We start from the raw sequence: 25,520 nt of genomic DNA, 5'->3' as shown, positions 1-25,520 counted from the left end.
CTATTCTGACTTACCACTATGTGGAGTGAAATTATTTCTACTATTCATGGAGTTCACTGTACATCTACACAAATCTAACAGCTGGCATACTCAATAAAACAACATGAATAGCTCTTTTCTCATTGGATTTTTTTGCTCAAAAGGAAATAAACAAAACACCAGCTAGTGATAAACTAACAGAACCCACAAGACTAAGAATGCAATGACAATGGGAAATCAGTTAAAAAGATTTTTTAAATTTTAAAAAGAGAGATTTATGGGAGAGAAAAAAGTCATGATTTTACCTAAAGCTGAGAAACAAATCCCCTTCCTATTTTGATCTGTTGCTACTAGGGGGAAAAATGTATACTTTCTCCATGCTCTCCAAATATGCTTTTTCCTGAGAAGGATAAGCACTTAGAGAAAATAACAATAACTCACCCCTCTAAATCATTCAAATATATCACTCCTCACTCAAGATTCAAACACAGAAGTCATCACTTGAATTAAATTCAGAATAATAAAAGCTCCCAAATTTCAGATTCTATGCATTCAGACCTTAACCATGTTATGTCCACTATTAAAGTGTCAAGAATGCTCAACTAAAATAACAGTCTCCAAACCAGGTGTGTGTCATGATCCAATAGAGTGGGGAAGAAAATAATATCACTTCTGGATTTTTTTCATCTCTGTTTTTCAGTATTCCTTCTTGGTAATTATAATGCACACTAGCAGTGTTACCTATATATACTGTATAAATACACAAGTTAAGATTGGGTGCCCAACCATTTTTTTAATGAGCTGTATAATGAAATACCTTTGAAGACGACAAAAATAGAGACTCTTCACCTGCGGTTCAAAAGTATACAATCATCTAATTATGTTCTATCCTAAATATCAAGGATACATCGCATAATTTGATGAGTAAGCCCATAACCATTGTACATGTGTGTCACAGCAAGACTGTTAAGTAGAGACACAGACTACACAGAGCTTCGCTATTCACACACACCACTTTGGAGCAGACAGGTTACTTAACTTTTACTTGATTTTTATCTTTAACATGTTCAGATTTTCTAAAATATTGTCAGAAATACCAACACTGCCATAATTGGTCTTAATTTAGAAGAGAATCAAACTAGCCCTCAAAATCTAATTACAGAGCTTGAATTCTAAGGCCACATATACTTACATTCCCTTAGCTACTAGAGGTAAAACATACATCACTGAATTCTCACAGTGAAAGACCAAGATCCTATCTGTTCATTACTGTTAACAAAAACAGATAAGCAGAGTTGAAGAATGGTAAAAACTGAATTTGCATGAAAGCCCAAGACAAAAACAAAACCATCTAATACACACTGATTTTCAGTGAGACACTTACGTAATGAGCGTCGTCTTTTGTTCTTTAATTTCCTCCTTTTGTTCATTCCAGCTTTAGAAGGAGATTCTTCTTTGGCCTTTGGCTGGCTAGAAACTTTTGAGGAGTTCTGCTGACTGAAGTGTGTGGGTACATGGCGAGCTAGCCCTCCCTGAGAAGCAAAGCTGGCATTGCAGCCACCAACAACACACTAAATAAAAAAATTTAAAAAAATGTCAGGGATGCTGTATAGGAGAGAAGCAAAATATGAACGAGTGAATATTTCATATTTTCAGAAGTAAATCAGTAACACTACAGAACTAATTCCAGAAAGGATCTATGAGGGACTAGTACAACCCTTTCACTTTATAGGTTGCACAAAATACAGATTAACCAGTGACAGAGCCTGGAAACTTTCATGACTCCTTAGTTTACTGCTCTTCCCACCATGTGCAAGACAAAAATAGTGGAATCTTCTTCCCAGAAAAATCTGGAGGTTAATCACTTTTCTAAGAGGAGCAGTAAGTCGTTTTCACATCAAAGAATAAGATAATCGAACAATTACTGGGATTCCTGGATTTTCAAAGTTATTTTTATTTTAAGATATATGCTACTTCAGGGAGTTCCCCAGTGGCCTAGTGGTTATGATTCCAGGCTTTCACCGAGTTCAATCCCTGGTCAGGGAACTGAGATCCCGCAAGCCGCGGAGCCGCAAGAAAAAAAAAGAAAAAGATATATGCTACTTCAAAACCTTCATCAGGCTCCCAACTGCTCTACACTGTTTTAACAGACAAGAAAGAAATACAATAATACTGACTTTTAAACTACTGGATCTAGTCGCTCAGAGAAGACAACTTGTATGCTCAGGGTTGGTCTTACGCAACCCTCTATAAGTTCCATTAAATACTGCCTCCTCAGCCTTCTGTACTTGCAACACTGAGAAAACAAGAGGTCAACTTAACTACACAAGTCACCTGGCAGATCTGCTATTCCAACAATGAATGCAGAATGTTTGGATATCACTAAAATTACAATGCTCAAATTAGCTACAGTGCAAGTGTGTGATTTCTAGTTAGATCTTAGAAAATAGTATTTGCAGGTCTTCTAACAAATGAATGTTACTAATTAAAACAAACATTTTCCAAAACGATCCCCAAATAGCAAAATCCACAGCTGGATTTTGCTGGTGGCCTTCTATTAGTAAGTTATTAAAGTTGCTTAGTTTCTGACTTGAAAACAAAACTACAAGTACGCAAATTTGCCACGTATGCTACTAAATGTATCCATCACATTATTCCCAGGTGGTTCAACTTAATTACATTTTTCTAGATAATACCACAAAAAAGTCCACATGCTTCCAGGCTCTTTCTTTCAATCTAGGTACCGTACCTCTACCATTTTAAACTTCTAAAAACACACTACAACCCTCTCTTAGTTGAGATTATAACTTTATTCACAAAATCTCTCTAAATCTGCCCATGTGAAAGGGAGCTCATCCTCTTTTGAGGACATCCTCACACTTTCAGAGCATAATTAGATAATTTATCCTAACTCATCTTTTCCATGCATTTTGAAGGCAGGAACATACTTTCATGAATATATATATATTACCAGAAGCATCTTGCAAATCACAGGTATTTCTAAATACACTGGCTTATAGATTCTGACAAAAACCAATGCTAGCTAAGACATTTCACAGCAAAATCCTTATATAGTCCCATTAATAATTATTCTATTTATTTCAATATACAAGAGACATGTTATGGGCTCTAACTGTACTCAGAATTGCTAACAAAAGGTTAAGAGGCAGAGGAATGACTCAAGATTTTAGTTCAAATACTTATCTATTCTATATTCAGTACTATGTAAGATGCTAGAAGTATAAGGATGATTAAGACACAGTTCTTGCCCTGAAAGTGCTTACATGTGATCAGCAAGACATACATACAAAGCAACAACTTCAAAGGACTATAGTCAGGGGTAAGGCACAGAGTGTTATGGGAACCCTGAAAAGAAGCAATTAGCCATATTCAGTGCTTACCAATTCATTTAATTCTTACAATCCTATCAATAGTGTGGTCCTCAGATAGCCTACATCAAGAATGTTCAGCTACAGATTCTGACCATGAGAAGTTTAGCATCTAACGGATGCTGAATTCTTAGAATTTAAAAACTTACTACACGTATTTTGAGTACCAGAAAAGAATAATGGTTTTTAAAGCTTCTGTCTTCTGTAGATTACCACATTGCCATAGAACACCACAGTCTACTACAGAAGCCACTAGCCAGATGCTGCTACTTAACATTTTAAATAAGGCTACTATAAGAAACTGAACTTTTATTTTTATTTAATTTTATTAATTTTGTTGAGGTGAATTTCACATAACATAGCATTTTAAAGTATACAATTCAGTGGTATTCAGTGTATTCACAATGTATAAACAAATACAAGGTTATACAAGGATAGCTCCACATCCTTGCCCAGACTTGTTATTTTCCATTTATTTTATTAAAACCATCCTAGTGAGTATGAAGTGTTATCTCATCGTGGTTTTTATTTGTATTTCCTTAATAACTTTTAATTTTAATTTAAAACCTGATATTCAGTTTAACTACTGAAAAAGTTTTAAATATGTTTCGAAAACTTGAGTGTGTGAATCTACTTCTCCAACTGCAAATTTTATGAAATCTAAATACAGATGAAGATGGGGGTGGTGTTAAGAGTTTGGGATTAACATATACACACTACTATATATAAAACAGATAAACAACAAAGCCTACTGTGTAGCAAGAGAACTATATTTAATATCTTGTAATAACCAATAATGGAAAATAATCTGAAAAAGAATATATATACATTTTATATATATGTATGTATAACTGAATCACTTAGCTGTACACTTGTAGCTAACACAACACTGTAAATTAACAATACTTCGATTTTTAAAAAATGGTTAGAAAAATAAATTAAATAAAGATGAATTGTTTAGCACCTGAATTAAGGGTGATGAAGTAGAATTGCCCTAATGGGTTAGTTTTGCACTGTCCAATACATTTTAGTCATTAGACACATACAGCTACTGAGCACTTAAATTGTGGCTAGTCTGAATTAAAAAGTGTTGTTAAGTATAAAATACACACCAAATTTGGAAGATTTAGTACCAAAAAAGCAGAACATCTTATTAATTATACTGTATATTGATAAGGTGCTGAAATGATATAATCAGTTAAGTCAAAGATATTACTTAAATTATTTTCACTTTTTTCAATTATTTTTAACACAGCACTGGAAAATTTTAAACAACACATTTGGGTCACACATATTTCCATTCTACAGTACTGCCATAGACTAAGCCATGCAGTACTTATTTTTCTTTTCAATTTTAGACGTCATCCCTGTATTTCCTAACACCTATCCTAAAAACATACTTTAGGGCTTCCCTGGTGGTGCAGTGGTTAAGAATCTGCCTGCCAATGCGGGGGACACAGGTTCAAGCCCTGGTCCAGGAAGATCCCACATGCCACAGAGCAGCTAAGCCCGTGCACCTCAACTACTGAGCTTGCGCTCTAGAGCCCGCGAGCCACAGCTACTGAGCCTGCGCTCTACAGCCCGTGAGCCACAACTACTGAAACCCGTGCGCCTAGAGCCCGTGCTCTGCAACAAGAGAAGCCACCGCAATGAGAAGCCCGCACACCACAATGAAGAGTAGCCCCCGCTCACCGCAACTAGAGAAAGCCCACGTACAGCAACGAAGACCCAACGCAGCCAAAAATAATAAATAAATTTTTAAAAATAAATAAAAAATAAAAACATACTTTGAATAAGCATAATTTGTGTCCCATGTGTCAGATACTTCAAGGAATACGATATAAATAAAATAGTCTTTGCCCTTGGATTCCCAGTTTAGTACTGGTTATTCAAAAAAATTTGTTGAGAAACTCCACATTTCAAATTTTAGAACTGCTTGCTACGTGACTACAGTTAAAGCAACAATGATAATAACAGTTCTGGTCCAAGTCCTCAGGTTTAAATTGAAAGGGATTTTGTGATATGAATCCACCCAGGATTATCCTTAATTACAAGGGCCCAAATAGGCTAACAGATCCATTTTGTCCTGGGTTCCTTCAAAACTACAAAGAATAAGCCCTGGTAGTATCTAGAAGTGAGAGAGTAAATATCACAAGTTTATTTTAATCAGCAATGATTCAATGCTCAGGACATAAAATCAATAATGAGAATTCTAACAGAAAATTGTTTTATCTTTGATTTTGATTATTCATCAGTCAAGAATAAAAAACAAATCTAAAAAAGAAAATATAGAAAGTACAATGAGAATTTAGAATGAGAGAAAAAGAGTACTTTTTTTTTTTTTTTTTTTTTACGGTACGCGGCCCTCTCACTGTTGTGGCCTCTCCCGTTGCGGAGCACAGGCTCCGGACGCGCAGGCTCAGCAGCCATGGCTCACGGGCCCAGCCGCTGCGCGGCATGTGGGATCTTCCCAGGCCGGGGCACGAACCTGTGTCCCCTTCATCGGCAGGCAGACTCTCAACCACTGCGCCACCACGGAAGCCCCAAAAGAGTACTTTTAATGAAAAGAAATACAACAGAATCACACACCTTTCACTAAAACACAAATTCTTTTACCCTAACAGAGAAAGTAATTTTAAGCACCATCTAATCAATATTCCACTCATTTAGTGTTTATCCCAGAGAACAAGGTGAGAGACAAATATGCTGCCTCAAATGGTCTTAGTGCCTTCACTCCCCTTAACACAAGCATCTCACAGTGCTGAGTGATTTTACTGTTCAAATATTCAATGTTTCACCCACACATACAACAATGACTACGGAACTCAAGCTACCACACATGGTGCTCTGGTTTAAAAAAAAAAAAAAAAAAGCCTGTTTCAACAATCAGGGAAAAAACTGGTTGTTGGACATTGAGTGTTTTAAATGTTCTGTCTCCCAAATCCACTGAAACATTCAATATGTCAGCTACTCTTGTGGGCAAGTAGCTGTTATAAAATTTGAAACGTGGAATGACAGTTTTTTCAAACAGATTTGTTCGAATGAAGCAACACTAAGACTTTCTTTGCTAGTACAAAGACTGTCTTATTCATACTCATATTCCCGTTAAGTAGTATGAAAATCTACAAGGGGCGACTGAAAGATAGAGCAGAAAACACCAGTTTCACAGAAGATATGGTAGTATTTATTAGCAGGTAATCTAAAGGAAAACAAAAATTCCAGGTAGAAACGCTGGTTTCCTAGTTTTGACAAATGTACCACAGAATGTGAGATGATAAGATCGGGGGAAAAAAACTGGGTGAAGGTACATTGGTACCCTCTGTACCATCTTTGCAACCTTTCTGTAATTCTAAAATCTTTCCAAAACAAAAAGCTTTTAAGATTCTCAGGTAGAAAGCACAGCCTATACAAAACCACAATGAGGGCAAAATGTGACCCATTTGAGATCTACAAGTAATATAGTATGGCTGGAACACAATTTCCTATGAAGGTAAAGTAAGGGATTGAATGAGAGTAGAGAAGCAGGTAAGTATCAGATATGATATTATGCATCATGCTAAGAAATAGATTTTAATTTAGAGAGGAGTTATCAAGGATTTCAAATAGTAATAACTAAGTGAACCTTAGAAGAACTGGGAATAACAGAGTGAGAAGTAGTAATAATATTCAAAATACCCTGAGAGGCAAGCAAATCGATAGGATTTGCTAATGCATGGGGCGGTGGGGCAGTATAGGAAAAGTTAAGAGAAGAATCAAGACTATTTCAGGGCTCTTAAAGTCAGGGTAACTGGATGGAAGATCTTAGTATTTACTGAGTCTAAAATAGAACCATGTTTGAAATGGAAAACCAAGATTTTGTACATGTTAAGTTCAAAATGCCCTATTAGACATCCAAGCTGAATATTCTATTCTGGAATCCAAGAGGGAAAGTCAGGGCTAGAGGTAATCTGGGAGTAATCAGAATATACACAGTATTTAAAACCAAAGGACTATGGGGCTTCCCTAGTGGCGCAGTGGTTGAGAGTCCGCCTGCCGATGCAGGGGACACGGGTTTGTGCCCCGGTCCGGGAAGATCCCACATGCCGTGGAGCGGCTGGGCCCGTGAGCCATGGCCGCTGAGCCTGTCCCCTGCATCGGCAGGCGGACTCTCAACCACTGCTGCCACCAGGGAAGCCCTAGGGTGAGAATTTTTGACAGCACTCTCCAACATTTAGAAGTGAGGCAGAACAGAGGTCAGCAAAGCAGACTGGGAAGAAGCAGCCACTGAGTCTGGGTGGGGATGAACAACAGGCAAGTGTGATATCAAGGAGGCCCAGAGAAGAAAGAGTAAAAACAAGATCCCATATGCAACATGCACATAGTAAACACAGCATACATCTTTCTTCCCCTGTGCCTTTTTCCCTCCTTTCAACGAGCACTGAATTGGTAACCTCATTTACCAGAGAAATATTGCTTAGTTATCAGCTTTTATAACTAACAAAGTTCACCTAGTGTTATAATAAGCGGTATTTCTCTTACAGGTCCCCCCATAAGAGAAATATCTTGTAAACAGAAGTTCTTAAGCCTGGGTACACACCCAAATCACCAGAAAGATTTCTTTAAATATAGCAATGACAGGCAGCACATCCCAGAGATTCTAATTTAATTGGTCATGGGTGCAACTCAGGCACCAGAATTTGAATACCAAGTGGCACAGCTCATATAGTAAAAAAAGAACTACCTCTTGATTCTTACCAGATTTCCAAATAATGAGATCCCTACCATTCTCAACAGTGACCAATCGGTTTTTCATTTCTGGAGGGGAGAGGAATCACCTTTTGTTTTTCAGTATCATCATGTTCACTGCAGCTATTTTCCTTATTTTACTCAAACTGTACCATCTTTGGTCAGTGGGAGCCTGCTAAAAACTGTCTGCCGAGGCTAGGGAACATGAGAGCTTCAAATACACAGACACACAGAGACATACACACAGAGAATTAAAGCTAGAACAGGGTGCTTTAAGCTTTGTGTTATTACAGAGAATGTCTGTTGAAAAGCAAAAGATTCTCACAAAAAAAAATATATATACACATATATATAATTTAAAAAGATACATAATAAATATATATAAAATTTTAAAATGTATTTTATACATATATCTGTGAGGTGATGGATGTATTAATTAACTAGATGGAGGGAACACTTTCACAATTGACTAATGCATATCAAATCATCATGACGTATACTTTAAGTATCTTACAATTTTATTTGTCAATTATACCTCAAAAATGCTGGGGGGAAAAAGCAGAAGATTTTTTAAATTATCAGTATCGACTAACATTATAAAACAGGTTACAAAGGAACTGAAGAGGGAAATTATTGCATCACCCATCGCAGTGAATGATGTATTATTAGCATCACTATGTCCTGTAAAAATTACCAGAATTTGCCTGTGTGCACAACTGTAAGCCACCCACAGGAATAAAGATATGATAGTTTAAGTCTGGTTTGATAAAATTTCTTTTTTCTTCATCGACAATTTAGGCTACGTTCTTGATTCCAAAACACCTAAAAAGACTGTCTATTTCATGTATAAGGCCTGAAAGAAAATCTGAGTTTTTCAAGCAATACTCTATCACAATAAGAAGTCACTCAGATGTGTCACTATTATGAACGAAGCCAATCATGTTGAGCAGCTGGAGACTAGCTGCTGAGGAAAACTTACAATAAATTCATTAACCCATGACAACTAAGTGACGACAAGTACTGTGTTCAAAGTAAACAGAAATACTAGAGTAGGGGAGAAACATGTAGGAAGAAAAAAAAAACTATGGAGCCTATCTGAAAAGTTCAACTATGTAATTTCTAACATACTATACAAATTTGTCCAGACAAGCCACTGCCACACTGGCAAAAAAGGAAATCAAAACGATCACCAAACATGCTATGTATGACTAATTTTTATTTTCTTCAGTTAAGTAAAATATTTCTGAGCATGGTGAGTTGAAGCCAATTAGCCATGATAAAGCTTAATACCAAATGACTAAGAAAAATCAAAATCACACTTAAAAAAAAGAAGACCAGAGAATAGTTGAAAGAATTCCAAAATCCTAGTCCTATAAACACATGTAATGTTTTCCAAACCTTTAATAATAAAAGGTTTCACTACGTTAAACAAAATGGCAGCAGCAACTCCCCTTCACACAAACTCTAAATGCACATACAAAGCAAGGGTATATACACAAGACAAAGAGAATATGGGGAGAGGCCGGGGCAGAAGGTGCTTATCTAGGAATAATCTTTGCACTTTAATTATAAAAGATAAACATTATTAAAAGAAAAAACTATATTTACATTTTAGGAGTATGTTTGATTTTACAAAACTAAAATTTCATAACGAGCTGACATGATCAATTATTTTCATATGACATTAACTTCTTCTCAAGCACAAAACAACAAGTTTAAGAAACATCAAATGTAACTTAAACATAAATGACACATCCATGACTTTCATTTATTTCCCATGTCAACTCAATTAGGTCTTACAGACTTCCAGTTTCTAGCCTTTGCCATTACCAACACTCCAATGGACTTTTACCATCTGAATCTTTAGACAGTTGCTCCAGAAGCCACATGAGCAAAAACTGATAAACATATAAAAATCTGTATTAAATGAGCATCAAAATGATAGTCATGTATGATAAGCCAAAGAATAACATACAGCTTCCCTGGTGGCGCAGTGGTTAAGAATCCACCTGCCAGTGCAGGGGACACATGTTCGAGCCCTGGTCCGGGAAGATCCCACATGCCGCGGAGCAACTAAGTCTGTGCGCCACAACTAGTAAGCTTGCACTCTAGAGCCTGCAAGCCACAACTACTGAGCCCTCGTGCCACAACTACTGAAGCCCGTGTGCCTAGAGCCCATGCTCTGCAAGTAGAGAAGCCACCACAATGAGAAGCCTGCGCACTGCAACGAAGAGTAGCCCCCGCTCGCCGCAACTAGGGAAAACCCACGTGCAGCAACAAAGACCCAATGCAGCCAAAAATTAAATAAATTTATTTAAAAAAAAAGAATAACATAATACATGAGTCATTCTGTAGACAGATGATTGACTGACTGATAGAATAAAGAGTAGAAAGCGCTGAAAGTAGAATGTCAACTTATAAACTTAGATGGTAAGAGAGAAAAAAACTCATTTTGTAACCCTCATAGTAATAAATGATTCAGGCAAGAAACATTAATGGATACTAAAACTAGTTCTAATGGGGAACAATATATTCATATAGTTCAAAGTATCTCTCCAAAAATTAATCATTAATTGTAAAGGGACAAATAAGCTTATGGTAGAGAACCTGGCAAATTCCACCTTAACCAAGTGATGCTAGGTAATTTCATCCATGATGGAACAAACTCTCATCAAGTGTCCCCTGAAGTGATACTGTGACAATTTTATTCTATTTTCACCAAAAATGCATAAACTGAATCTGATCACATCAAACAACCCCCAAGTGGGCAACATACTACAAAATAAAATGTTTATACTTTTTAAAAATATTAGTGCTATAAAAGATAAAGACAGGCTGAGGAAACTGTAAGTTTTAAGGAGTCATGAAAACTAAATGTAATGCATGATCCTCAACTGGATGCTAAACCAAGGGGGGAGAAAAACGGCTATGAAGGACATTATTGGGACAATTAGTGAAATCTGAATAGCTGATGGCATCAATGTTAAATTTTTGGAACTTGGTAACTGTACTAAGGTTATGTAAATGAACGTCCTTGCTCTTAGGAAATAACACACACTGAAGTATCTAGGGATACGGCTCCTCTTAAATGGTTCCCCCAAAATAGTGTGCACGCGTGTGCGTGTGTGTGTATGTAGGAAAAAAGGGAGGAAAGAAGAGAGAGAGATGGGGGGAGGGAGACAGATGGAGAGATGGATGATGTACTGCTGGATGGAAAGATACAGAGAAAGAAAATGTGGCAAAATGTTAACTGGTGAATCTGGCTGAAGGGTATACAGGAGTTCTTTACCCATACATGTGTGAGAGAGAAATATATGGGAGTTCTTGTATCTTTTCTGCAAGTTGAAATTTTTCAAAATTAAAAGTTTAAAAAATCTGTGTTTTAGAAAAAGTACCATAAAAAGTCAAGAAAAAGGTCAAAATGGGGAAAATATTTAATTCCTATCACAGGAGGGAAATTTTTTCCTACTTTATAAAAAAGAATAATGAGCTCAAAAAGGATTTCCATTCTAAAAATACAAAATAATTAATACAGAGGAAAAATGATGTGAATACATAGAAAAGTATTTATACTGTATTTACACTGTATGTGTCTGCACTGTATATAAGTAGAAATGTGTTACCATATACCGGCAGATTGGTAAAGATAGAATAACAAGCCTCAAGGTTGTTGAGAAACAGGCACTATATTATACACTGCTGGTTAGAATACAAATTGGTACGTTTTTCTGTAGGGGGAATAATACCTTTCAAAAGCAAGCCTAGACATATACCCTTTGACTGAACAAAATAGCTTCTAGGAATTTATATTAGCTCACAAAAGTAGTTTATAAAAATGTGTTAACTGATTATATTGTGGAAAACTGGACCAACAAAATCCATCAAGGAATGATTAAATAAAATATGGTAAACTATTACATAGAAAGATCACACAACCACTAAAAAGTTAATTTATTGACATGAAATGATGTCCAATACAAAACCAAAATGGTAGGCTAGGGAATTCCTGGTCCAGAAACTAAGATACAGCAAGTCAAGCAACATGACCCCAAAAAAAAAAAAAAAAAGGTACAATACACGTAGGTGCAAAATGATCCCATTTATTTCTTTACTTTGTACATATATGTTAAGAAGTCAAATATCATAGATAGTTAGATTATAGTTCCACTACCTTCTTATTTAAGCTTGTCAATGTCAAATTTTTTAATATGAAGCAAGCATAACCTTCAGAACACACTTATTTCCATGTGACAGAGTGGAGGAAGAAGAGCGAGTCTACTAGGAACTAAGGAAAAGCTTTGCTGGCTGTGAACTCCCAACGTCTGTCGTAGCCAGGCAACACTAGGCACTATACTAGCCCTTCCTTTCCCTATCCCTCCATCCCTTTTATTTATTCAGGCTTCATTCTAAAGAATTAACAACTTTAAATGTTTTCAGTAAAGACAGTGTACATTTTAAAAAATTTCTCTTCAAGATGATTCTATCAATTATCCCACACACAAACCATCCAACCACAAAGCAGCCACACCGATGCTGTTTAAGATATGAACACAACTGAACTCTCTGGCAAGTGCATGAAGCCTATGGTAAAAATAAAAGACAAAAAATACAATGCAAACTCCTTATAATAATCGGATTCCAGACTAGAAGGTAATAAGAGATAAGAACAGTAATGCAAAGAAAACATTTTGCAACCAATTACTTTTATACTTAATTTCTAGAGAGTCCAAGCTCACTAGTCAGAAATTTTTTTTACATATTTTCAAATTGCCACCATATAGTATCGCTAAATATATGAAACTACATGTGATTCCCTAAATAGTCCACTCATTCTTTTATGCTTCCTTTTCTTTCTTTCAAAAGTACATATTTCTGTAATTAGTGGTGAGTTGCACAAACCTGTGAATACACTAAAAACTACTTAATTATACACTTGGTAAGTTTTATGATATGTAAATTTTTATTTTTATTTTTTTTGCGGTACGCGGGCCTCTCACTGCTGTGGTCTCTCCCGTCGCGCAGCACAGGCTCCGGACGCGCAGGCTCAGCGGCCATGGCTCACGGGCCCAGCGGCCATGGCTCACAGGCCCACCGCTCCACGGCATGTGGGATCTTCCCGGACTGGGGCACGAACCCGTGTCCCCTGCATCGGCATGCGGACTCTCAACCACCGCGCCACGAGGGAAGCCCCTGTAAATTATATTACACACACACACACACACACACACACACACACTTCTGAAATGACCTCCCTATTACCATGAGACAAAACTCTTAGCTCTGTTACGATCCTCCTCATCTTATACTGAGGGTTGGCAAAGAATTTTTAAATAGAATGTAAGAAGCACTAACCATAAAATTGATAAATTAGATTTCATTAAAACTAAAAACTGTTCTTCAAAAGATCTCATTAGGAAAGGTGAGAAGGATAACCAAAGACAGACTGGAAGAAGGCATTTACAATATACATATCTGACAAAGGACTTGTATCCAAAATATATACAAAACTTTATATAATAATAAAAGACAAATCATTCAATAAAATAATAGAAAAGGGCTTGAATAGGCACTTCATCCAAAAAAGGAAATTCAAATAGCCAAAAGCCCATGAAAATGTGTGCAACATATCATTACTCACCAGGGAAATAAAAATTAAAGCCACAATGGGATACCCCTACACAGACACCAGAATGGCTAAAATTAACAAGATGGCAAATACCAAACTACAGAGCAACTAAAACTCTCATTCACTGCTGGTGGTAATGTAAAGTGATATGACCAATCTGAAAAAGAGTTTGTAGTTGCTAAAGCTAAATATGCCATATTCTATGACCCAGTAATTCCACTCCTAACGATGCAACGAAGAGAAATGAAATGAGTACATGTGTGCCATCAGAAGACATGTAGACAGTGTGTTTAGGACAGCTTGATTAATAACAGCCAAAGACTAGAAAACCATGAGCAGAAGAATGGATAAACTATGGTTTATTGGACACTGGAATGCTACACAGCAGTTTTTTTTAATGACTGATACCTACAAGGACAAATCTCACTGCTATTTTGTTGAGTGAAAAAAAGCCAGACACAAAAGTTCATACAACTAAGCCAGGACGATAGAAATCGTAACATGGCCTGGGGGAAGGAGTAGAGGATGGAGGGGGATAGACTGGGAAGGGACACTGAGTATTTTTACTGAAAATATTCTTCATCAGAATGGTAGTTACACAGGTACATACAAACATACGAAACAAACCTGTAAAGTGCTGAACACTTAAGTGTACTTTAAATACTTTATTGTACATTATATCATGTTACAACTAAAAAAATTTTTTTCAAAGGGACTTGCCTCAAGCATCATCACCTCATCACCTCCTCTCTATAGCCAACTCCCACTCACCTCCTACTACTGTTTTCCAGCCCCATTCATCACTAATTCATGTTTCCAGAGAACCTTTTGAAGGTCACTATAGTGACCTATAGTGACATTTCACTACTTAAATCTACTTATATCTGTATAAACCTAAAGATGTAAGTTCCCTGATGGGCAGAGGCCTGCCTTTCCTACTCACCTTGCTTCCCAAATGCCTAGCACGTTGCCATGTACTACAGACATCAAAAAATGTTTTTTTGATTCAAATGGTTCCTATGATTTATAGAACAATGCCTCACTAAATCACACTCCTTAACTTCTGCCTTTTAAAGACATTTTCTTCCCCCCTCTCCAATGGGAATCTTCTCTAGTTTCTAAAAAGAGATCTGGGGGGGGGGAATCCATTTGTACAAGCTGTGAAATTAACCTGAACATCATAATCGACCAGCAACAGAATTGCTGCCTTAAAGAAAAATATATGGAAATAAAACGAGAAATGAAATGATTCCTTTACTTTAACAACAATAATCTCTTACATTTACTAGCTATATACTGTACAACTCTATGAGGTAACTATTATTACCAGTTATGTGTTAGATGGGAAGTTCAAAAAACTGTCCCAGGTCACGTACTTCAGGGCCAGGATCTGTAGTATGACTATACGGAAGACTAGGGGGTTAACATTATAGGACCCACATGCCAACAGAAGGCTCCATGAGACTATTTTAAAAAGAACAAAAGAAAAGAAATCCAAATGGTTAAACATATGAAAAGATGCCCTACTTCATCAATAATAAAGGAAAAGCAAAACTACATCAGGGGAGCGAATTCCCTAACGGTCCAGTGGTTAGGACCTGGCACTTCCACTGCATGGGCCTGGGTTTTGATCCCTGATCAGGGAACTAAGATCCTGAAAGCTATGAGGCGCGGCCAGAAAATAAAAATAAAAAACTACATCAGGATGCAATTTCTCATCTATTAGATGGGCAAAAACACAAAAGTTTGACAACACCCTCTTAGCAAAGCTGTGAAGAAGGCAGACACTCTAACATTGCTGATGAGGACACAACCCCTAGAGAGGGCAGTTTGGCAGTATTTATCAAAATTACCAATGCTTATATAGCCTTTGATCCAACCACTCACATTATTTTGGGAATTTCTCCTACATATACAATTACACATGTACAAGATGACATATGTTCAAAGATTTATCGCTGCAGTACTATTTGCAACAGGAAAAGACTAAAAACAACCCAAGTATCTATACAAGTTTGCTTAAATAAACTGCTACAGCAACAAAATGGAATACTGTAAAACTGTTTAAAAAGAGAATATTGTCTATGAACAGATATGAAAAGATCTCTACTAGAAAGTATGTTACAAAAGCAAGGTACACATACATACAATAAAAATGTTAATAACGGGAAATTTGGTATAGGACATACAGTAACTCTGCAATCTTTGTAATATTTCTATAAATCTAAAACTGCTCTAAAATAAAAAGCTTATAAAAAATAAGATACAGACAGTATATAGTTTATTAGATTTTGTGTAAAAGGAAGGAGAATGATCTTATATATGTATCTGCTTGTAGTTTCATAAAGAATTCACTACTAAGAACAATGGTTATATATTCGGGGGAGTGAAAATAAGGAACAAGAAAGGGAGCAAGATTTCTCAATTAAATTTTTTCTTTATAATTTTTTAAATTGTTAATGATTGTCTTTCCCAAAAAAATTAAGTAATTTTTAAAAAAATAACTCTACAAGAATAATCTCCTTCTCTAACGAAACCCAAGGGAAGTTTCTGGCACAGTATTTATATACCAGCAGATACTGTGTTAACTTATGAAACTTCTTTAAATACAAACTTTTAACCTCTATGGTATACACTTTCCATAATTACAAACCAAAATATTTTAACTTTTAATGAGGATAAAAGGAAAAATGGTCTTTACAGAAAATTGCTCTTTGTACAGATTTCCCCAAATACATCTATTTGACTCGGTAATTTATGACTGAGCTCAGTAGCATGACCTCAAAACTGAGTGAAAAGAATCAAATCCCTTCATGTTCTACAATTTCATTTTTTCATATAATAATCAGTACTGTTTGCTAATAAAAAGGTTCAAACCTATGACAGTGAGAAAATATAATTAGAGCACGAGGTATTAACCACAACCAAGCAATTTTAAAGACATACATTCAAGTCACTGATCTGCACACTAGCTGTTTTCAAGACCCTACCTTCACAGTGACTTTTTTCTGGTCTTCAAATTTTTAAAAATTAGATTAAATTATCTTTACCTTCATCTATTTTATAAATTCCATGCATCTATGGGAATGTTAAAACAAATGGTTCTTTAAAAAACTTTTAGAACGGCAAAAGTATGCCCATTAAAAAACGTGTTAACTTGAAGTGAAAAAAAAACTCACATACACTTACTTACCTTAAAAGGTTTGTCTCCACTGTGTGTCAGCATATGCCTCTGTAACCAACTCTGACTGGTTGACGGAGTGTTATATACTTTACAACCTTTCCATAAGCAAACAAATACCTGTTAAAAGAAGAGCCATAATTGTTTTCATCACTTATTTCAACAAGGACTTTTATTCCTTGTAAATTCAAATAAACATGTTGGAAGTCTTCAATTCACAGAGACATTTATTGTACAAGTCAATCAAAATGCTTACTGTAGATAAACTTCCTGAACTTCCAGAATGAGAGGCATAGTTTTAACCCTTCCCCATTAAGGCTGCTGTCCATTCCCTCAATAAGGAACTGATACACCAATCCCAAAGTGCCATTCAGAAGGAAATATACAAAATATTAACAATATAGTCCTAGGAACTAGAACCATGGACCATTATTTACATTTTTTGTATTTATTGCATGAGGGAACAAGCATGTATTAATTGTAAATATCAGAAATATATTAAGGTATAAAGAAACAATGAAAATAAATCAAAACAGTCAATTGGTGGACACTCATTCAAAGAATGAGTAAACAAATTATCCAATTACAGTCTTTCTGCTCTTGATTTCCTATTCTCAAATGTATACTAACACTATTTATGTTTATATTGTTCTTATTAAAAATGATTTCCAATTATCTTGCTTATGAAGCAAAATCTAATATAGAATGTTAAAATTAATATAGCTGCAAAAGCAATGTCATGAGATACTTCTATCATCATAATAGATCCACATTCTTGGGTTCAGGCAACCGAGTGTGACTGGGTTAACAACTAACAACATAATCTTTTTCCTACCATTGAGGTATCAATTTTTTGACCGATTCTACTTTTATCAAACTGAACACTGAAAACTGCTCCCCATCATCAGTAAAAGAAGTACGAATCTACTGTAACCGCTACCTTCAAAAACCATATATAGGCTCTGTTCTTTTCTAAGGTTATAACAATTATAGATAGAGCCACACTCTGAAGATTATAATGTACTGCATATAGAACAGAACAAAGCTACACACAGGACTGAGGAAACAATCATTAAACAGTAAGTGTAAAATAAAATTTTTTATAAGTCTAGAAAAACAGTCTAAAGTAACTGAGATCAATTTTTACTCAAAATCATTTTACAAGACAACACTGCTGCTGCTGTTTGATACGCTTAAAGAACGTTAGCGCACATCTCGACTCTACAACAGATTTGCTGGTTTCTTTTAGTTAAGCAGATATTGTAAGTCATAACATTTCCTCCTTGGTACTTAAAATTCCTGACCCTAATACATGTTTATAAAATTATTCCTAAAGTTACCAGAATTAAAAGCTACTTTTTAAATGAATGTAGACAAAATTTTCTTTAGGTAAACTGTAAAACCCACTGCAAAGTAATACAATGCAACCTGTAAAAGTCTAACAAGCATGCATAAGGAAAATTCCATTACTATTAGTAAAGTGAGATCAGTCAGATATACTCAAATACAGAGCCAGTAAGCAGCATAATTTACATGCTCAAAGGGAGCGAAAGAAAGCCTACTTTTACTAATTAGATTCCTTCTGCAGTAAAATTATACAAAAAGATTTTATATTAAAGAAGAGAGACACAATCTAAAGTGAGGAAGGGGTTTGAATGGATGATCTCATGGTTCCTTTAAGCTCTTAGGAAAAAACTAGCTCAGTTTTTCACAAAATGTGAACATGTAAAAGGGAAGCAAATGTCTTTGATATTTATTTTGTCTCAAATCAGTCTGCTCTTTCAAGATCTGTCTAAAATGAAGGCTATAATTTTGTATCCCATAATTTTTAGCCACATTAAATGTGCTAACATTTTCAATTTCCTCTGTTAAAAGGTATTTAATAAACAGAGGACAAAATATTCGATAAACTGTCCAAATACAAGAATAAAATATTTCTCATTTCTTGCAAAAGATATGACCAACTTCATGTTGTGTTCAGGAGATACCAGATTGGCAATCAAAACACAAAGTAACCTCCTAAGATTGATTCCACTTCCTAGCAGCATTCGGATTTAACCATGAGAGTCTAAAAATATCATTTTAAATAACATAGAGGTAACTCATTCGAGTCTTTGAATAATAATATCCTATTATCGCCCCTCCTCAAAATCTCCCTCTGGCCCTCTTCCCTCAAACACACCAAAGAACATATACAAAAGTGAACTTAATAAAATGACACATGTAAAATCACCCCTGCAACAAGAAACAAACAGATTTCTTTCTGGCAACTGCTTTTAAAGTAAGAAATAGTTAAGACAGAAAAAAAACAGAACACTAATGGATCTTACGGAACCACTGAAATCCTACAAGATTAAGTTCCCTGCCTACCAAGACTTAACGTGTATATTAAGAGGACACAGGGGTTTGAAATTTGATTAGTAAAACAGCTCAGCCTCCTTCCTGAAATCCAGTCATGCACAGAAGTACGAGCCGAAGAACACAATTCTATTTTACTTAACAAAAAAGGTTAAATTTTTCTTGCTTTTTATTTTTTTTTTTATAAATTTATTTATTTATGTTTGGCTGCGTTGGGTCTTCATTGCTGCGTGCGGGCTTTCTCTAATTGCGGTGAGCAGGGGCTACTCTTCGTCGCGGTGCGCGGGCTTCTCATTGCTGTGGCTTCTCTTGTTGCAGAGCACGGGCTCTAGGCACATGGGCTCAGTAGTTGTGGCACACAGGCTTAGTTGCTCCCCGGGATGTGGGATCTTCCCGGACCGGGGCTCGAACCTGTGTCTCCTACACTGGCAGCCAGATTCTTAACCACTGCGCCACCAGGGAAGTCCCTGTTTTTATTTTTTAAATACAAGAAAGTACTCTCATGATTCTTTTTTAAAAAGGTATATTCATAAAAGGTGTTTAAATGGTAAGTTCCTTTAATGTAGAATTAAGTATCCACCCACTTTGAAAGGGTCAGGAAAACCTAAACTCCACCTGATTTCATCCTTCAAATATAAAGTCCACATGACATGGCAACACAAACAGCTTACTGGAAAGTAAAGAAGTTTCTAAGCTGTTGTATGACAGTTTTGTTTTTCCCAGGGCAAAGATTAGAGTGGGATGAGAAAAAGAACAGGAATTAATATAGTATTTAGATCTTACTAACTTACTGCTCCAGAAAAACTGTCATCTTTCAGTAATTAGAAACATAAAATCCTGCAGAATTACCAATAATTTACTCATTTGTTTCTGTTCTATTATGACAGTTTAACACTTGGAGTAGAAAGAAGAGAAATAAAAATTCTTTAAAAATGTCATCAAAATCAGCTGTTTTCCACCATACATGAGTTATCTAGAATAGTCAATTTTATAGAGACAGAAAATAGAATAGTGGTTACCAGGGGTTAGCGGAAGAGACGATTAGGGAGTTATTGTCTAATAGGTACAGATTTCAGTTTGGGATAATGAAAAAGTTCCAGAGAATGACAGTAGTGATGACTGCACAACAATGTGATGTACTTAATGCCACTGAACTGTATATTTAAAAATAATTAAAATGATTTCTTTTTAATTTCCCTTCCAAGAGGTCGTTTTAAAAAAAAATGTTCCAACCAACAACTACTCTATTGTAGATGAGATCGGGCGCGTTCAGGGTGGTACGGCCGTAGACACAACTATTCTATTTTAAAGCACAAACTAGATCAAGATTTCCTGTCTTATCTAGCAGTATCAAGTTTTCAAATTCTCATTCACACTTTCATTCTGAAAGCTTAAGTCCAGATATCAAAGACTGATATGTAGAAATAAATGGAAACTATTTTCTTCATTAAGCTGATTCTTTACGTTTGTAGTTTAGCAACTAATGTCCTTCAAAGATCAGGACATCTTTCTGAAGTCAATAGCATTACTCTTAAAATTAGCCAGAAAATCTTATTATTTGTAATAAAGTAATTTTATGAATAAGCATTCAAGAAATGACATGGGGGAGGGGGTTTCCATTTCAGCAAGTTTATAGTTACTGTAGAAACACCACAACTTCATGCCTAGCTCTGTAATATCAGTAAGACACGCGCAGGTGCAGCGATTACATGATACATTCAGACTGTTAACTCCATTTTTTCTTCAAATCTGTAAAAGGCAGAAAACATTCTCCTAAAGGCTGTGTGCCAACTCAACTTGTAGGATCAAGACTTAGAAATGTGAAATTCTCCCATACCTCCTAAGAGATCGCCTACATAGCTTGGGATCCTATATGCAGTTGCGAAGTCAAGTGACTAAAAAGCATCATGCCATGGTTCAAAAGACTACCTTAGTGATATATACCAAGTGACAACAAGCACTGGCTCACAAAAGGCAACTCTGTAATGACCAAGAAACCAACTTGGTTAAGACAGTTTCACTAAAAATCTGAGATATATATATGGGGGAAATAAAGACTGTTACCAACGGAGCTTAACCACTGAGCTGGGTGGGTTACGCAGTGAAAATACCATATGATGGGCACAGTTCATTAATACACGCTTTGGTGTCTACCCAGACCCCATATACGTTAAATCTAATAATATGACAAATGTTTACTTATCAAGTAACTAAAAGATTGCTGAAACATTATAACATATTGTGATAACAGCAAATATCTCTTAAAAGAAATTTCAAATGCAACACCATTGGTAAAAACGTGAGGAGTGCCTGTTACGGTTGCGTGTTTAAAAAAAAAAAGATCAGTAATACAATCTAAATATCAATACCACCATGGAAACAGTTACCCACTTATTTAAACCAAGAAGATTTTAACCATTTTAGTATCAGTATATCTCAAAAGTGATGGCACACTGACAGGCAATGTGTGGCCTAATAAATTATCTGTACTTACAATGTGACATTAATTTCTGGAAAACATACTAAGTATGGTTAACCAAGACATAAACCTAGATGAAGTTGAAAAAAATTATAACATTATTAATTTTATAAATATTTTGGTCCATTACACTGTGCCTCACCTAATCTGCTTTAGCTCTTTATTTACTAATCAATAAAAAGTATATGAACTGACACAACTAAATGGATTCCTGAAAGAATACAGGTCAATACTAAGCCAGCTCTGACAAGACTTGGGAAAGATGATCAATTATCACAAATAATGAGTACAGATTGCCATTTAACAGGACTGTTTATATTAATCCTGGTACCAATAGTTTCTCTAGTTAATTTCAGCATCAGGGATAACTAAAGACCACTCTAACAACAGAAATCCCAAACAGTGCCAATTCCTAAATGTCCTCAACTCAAAACATCAGAAGCTTGAAATACATAGTATTCATTTACAATACTCCCACTGTATTGTAGGAAGTCTAATTTCTTCAAAGTAATATACCTAAGAGCAAATTAAAATAAAACACATAATATGTTCTATTTAATTTGATTCCATCAAATATGTGGGAAGTAAATAAAAGGGGAAAAAAAAACATTTGAAAAAAATAAACCCTGTGTAAAAGCAATCCCAAATTACTTTGAAAAAAAAAAAGCCTAACTAGCAATTATAAATTAATAAAACTAATGAAAACAGGGAGTGAAAAAAAGAAATGACAAAACCAACCCCTCCTCGCTGACCATCTACATGTATGGAACGGATGTGATCTGCCAGATCTGGACTAGAGTTGAAGGAAGCCTGGCACTGGTCCCAACAACAATTATAGGCAATATTTTTGCTTGAAGAAGTAGTGCTTCCTTGTCCATTCATCATTGCTGGAGTTGAACGCCCACTGGAAATTGTGCTGTCTACATCCATTATAGTACTGCTTATGCTACAAAAGAAGAAAAAAGGCTGTGTTATTCCTAGAAATTCACTAACATGAATATGATCTTATAAATAATTAAGATTACCACTTGACATTCTGCCCCATAAAGCATACTAACCATATTTTCCATTAGAAAACAACACTGCTTTAAAATTATTTAGTTTCAAATAATTATTCTCTGAAACTAAATTTCAAATAAATATTATTTGCAATAAAGTGCAAATCAAGGTAAGAAAAGCTAGTTCCTCAAAACCAGATGCGGGATAATTTGAGCAACTTTTGGCAGACATGAAGTCCCCAACACCATATCCTACAGAAAATAAACCAAACCACACCACACACACACACACACACACACACACACACACACACACACACACACAGCTCGTCACATTTCATCCCTTCCACAGTTCTAAGAGGCATGATAAAGTAATAGATTCCAACTGCAAATAATTCAGAATAAAAAGATTATCTTTACAGTTCTGCAAATCACTTGTTGATCTGAAATCTTTTCTTCTATTCACTAATCTGAGAATACAACTGCTATCACATCCTACCTCTTTCCATCTCAAAGAAGTTGGGAAATTTTGCTGTATTTTCCCTTCTTAATAATAGGCAGAAAAGAGAAATCTGAGTGCAATAAAAGTTTCTCTGATTTTACCCAAGTCTAAATAAGAAGTACTTTCCTGGCCCTCATTTTTTTTTTAAACTCCTTTGCACCAAAAAGACTGAAAATGCCAATCAATCCCTTTAACTTTTTATTTACTAAACAAAGTATTACATGTTAGTAATTCTTTTATTTACTAAAAAATTATTACATTAGTAATAAAAGTAATAGAGTCATTTTGAATGTTCAAAATTTCACATCATAATAAAATGTAATACTTTGCCTTCATCTTAAAAGCAATTCATTTTCTAATTCTTTTTTCAATATCTTCTCCATAGAGAAATTACATGGACATGGCATCAATCACAGAAGGACCAACAGTAAGAATGCTTCAGACTAAATCCATTAAAAGCTATATAACTGCTTGTAATTTAAGTACCAGTAAATTATAAAACTGATACTAACTTTTAAGGGGTATGCTTCCCCCCTACCCCCAAGCTTTTATTATAGAAAATTTCAAAAACACAGAAAAATATATCTAAACCTGAACTCAGATACAGACAACAAGCTAGTGGTTACCAGTAGAGAGGCAGGAAGTGGAGAGGAGCGAGACAGGGGCAGGGGATTACGAGGTGCCAACTACTATACATAACATAAATAAGCTAGGATAAACAAGGATATATTGTACAACACAGGGAATATTGCCAATATTTTATAATAACTAGTAAATGGAATATAACCTTTAAAAGTTGTGAATCACTATGCTGTACACCTGAAAATGTATATAATATTGTACCATCAACTATATCTTAATAAAAATAATTAAATCTGAACTCAACAATTAACACTTTGTGCTGTTTTTTGTTTTTTCATTTTTGGGGGTTTTTTGGCCATGCTGCGTGGCATGCGGGATCTTAGCTCCCCAACCAGGGATCGAACCCTCACCCGCTGCATTGGAAGTGCAGAGTGTTAACCACCGGACCACCAGGAAAGTCCCTGTCCTGTTTGCTATATTGCTATAATTTGTTTTTCTCAATCATCTGCAGGTTGCAAACATAATACTTCAACCACAATTATTTCAGCACATGCCTTCTAAAAACAAGAACATTCACCTGTAACCACTACAACCTTATTTGTTCACACCCAAGAATTAAACTGAACTTTTTAAATAAGCTTAATAATGACTTGTGTCTAACATCAAATGCACCCATTTTACAAAGATAACGAAAATGTTTTTGTAGGATGTTTCAGATGTGAAAAATGTCTCAGATTTCCCTTTGAAGGATATTCACATATTTAAGTCCATCTGGCTAACTATCTACCAGTCAATACATAGATTCTAAATTGCAACTTTAAAACTTCATTCTAAAACTCTGTAATCTCAAGAAAACTCTCCAATGTGAATCAATTCTTGAATACCTGAAAATCTACTTATATACTGTTTGTTTTTGCAGGAATAAACTGTAAGTACGGTATATACTGAAACACAAGTTTTTACTTGAGCACTAGAAATTTCAAGTCTCACGAGGCCTTTATCTGCCAAATGGTTACCTATTTTCCTTATCACTTGCTTCATATATTCTAAAACACTTCAACTGTAAAGTTCATACTTTCGTAAACCATACTAATTAACTCCAAAGGCAAACAAAATATTAACAATTTTAAGTGCAATACTGTCTACATGCAGCATTACTCACTTGAAAAATAGTACTTCATGTGGATGTGGATTCTCATAAAAGGAGAACATAATGCAGGTGTTAAAGGACATGAACTTTGTCCACCATTGGCAACAAGCTGCAAATGCAATGGCAGAGGAGATAAAGGGCAGGTACCCTATCCTGGAAGACGCAAGAGACACTTCACAATTGGGCAGCATCCCCACAGAGCCTCCCAGAGCCCAGCAGGGCAAACTGGAGTCCTGCCTTATGATCCCTTCTTGACTCCTCCAACTTCTAGAAAGTGTCTAATCCTAAACCTCCAGGCTACCTTTTGGCCCCAGATCCATGCCGGAATCAGTGGTTCTCTCCAGTCTTAAGACTGATAAAGGCAACAGTCCTGATGCAGGAGAGCACAGGAGACGAGTTACAAGCAATTTCTGATTTTTGACAGGGCCCTGAGATAGATAAAGATTTCATAGAAAGTCCTTCTTCCTGTAATAGTAGGATAACAAGATGCTCAGAACTAAAAGGTGACATTCCACCTGACCTTGTGTCTAGGTTCAAGCATATATTAAGAG

The 25,520-nt window shown here is 35.7% G+C and overlaps 1 protein-coding gene across 3 annotated transcripts in view; it reads right to left on the bottom strand.

Moving 5' to 3' along the window:
* The window catches only part of AEBP2 (AE binding protein 2), a 71,021-nt gene that overhangs the window by 27,485 nt on the left and 18,016 nt on the right, over window positions 1-25,520 (bottom strand). For all 3 annotated transcript variants that reach the window (XM_060024379.1, XM_060024381.1, XM_060024380.1), the window contains exons 2-4: window positions 22,476-22,683; window positions 16,913-17,020; window positions 1,364-1,550 (exon numbers count right to left, since the gene is read on the bottom strand). In XM_060024379.1, coding sequence (XP_059880362.1) covers window positions 1,364-1,550; window positions 16,913-17,020; window positions 22,476-22,683 — 503 coding nt within the window. The remainder of the gene's footprint in view (window positions 1-1,363; window positions 1,551-16,912; window positions 17,021-22,475; window positions 22,684-25,520) is intronic.

The sequence above is a fragment of the Delphinus delphis genome, chromosome 11 (genome assembly GCF_949987515.2).
Source record: "Delphinus delphis chromosome 11, mDelDel1.2, whole genome shotgun sequence".
NCBI lineage: Eukaryota > Metazoa > Chordata > Mammalia > Artiodactyla > Delphinidae > Delphinus > Delphinus delphis.
Note: the sequence above shows the minus strand (reverse complement) of the source record. Positions and strands in the feature narration are given on the sequence as shown.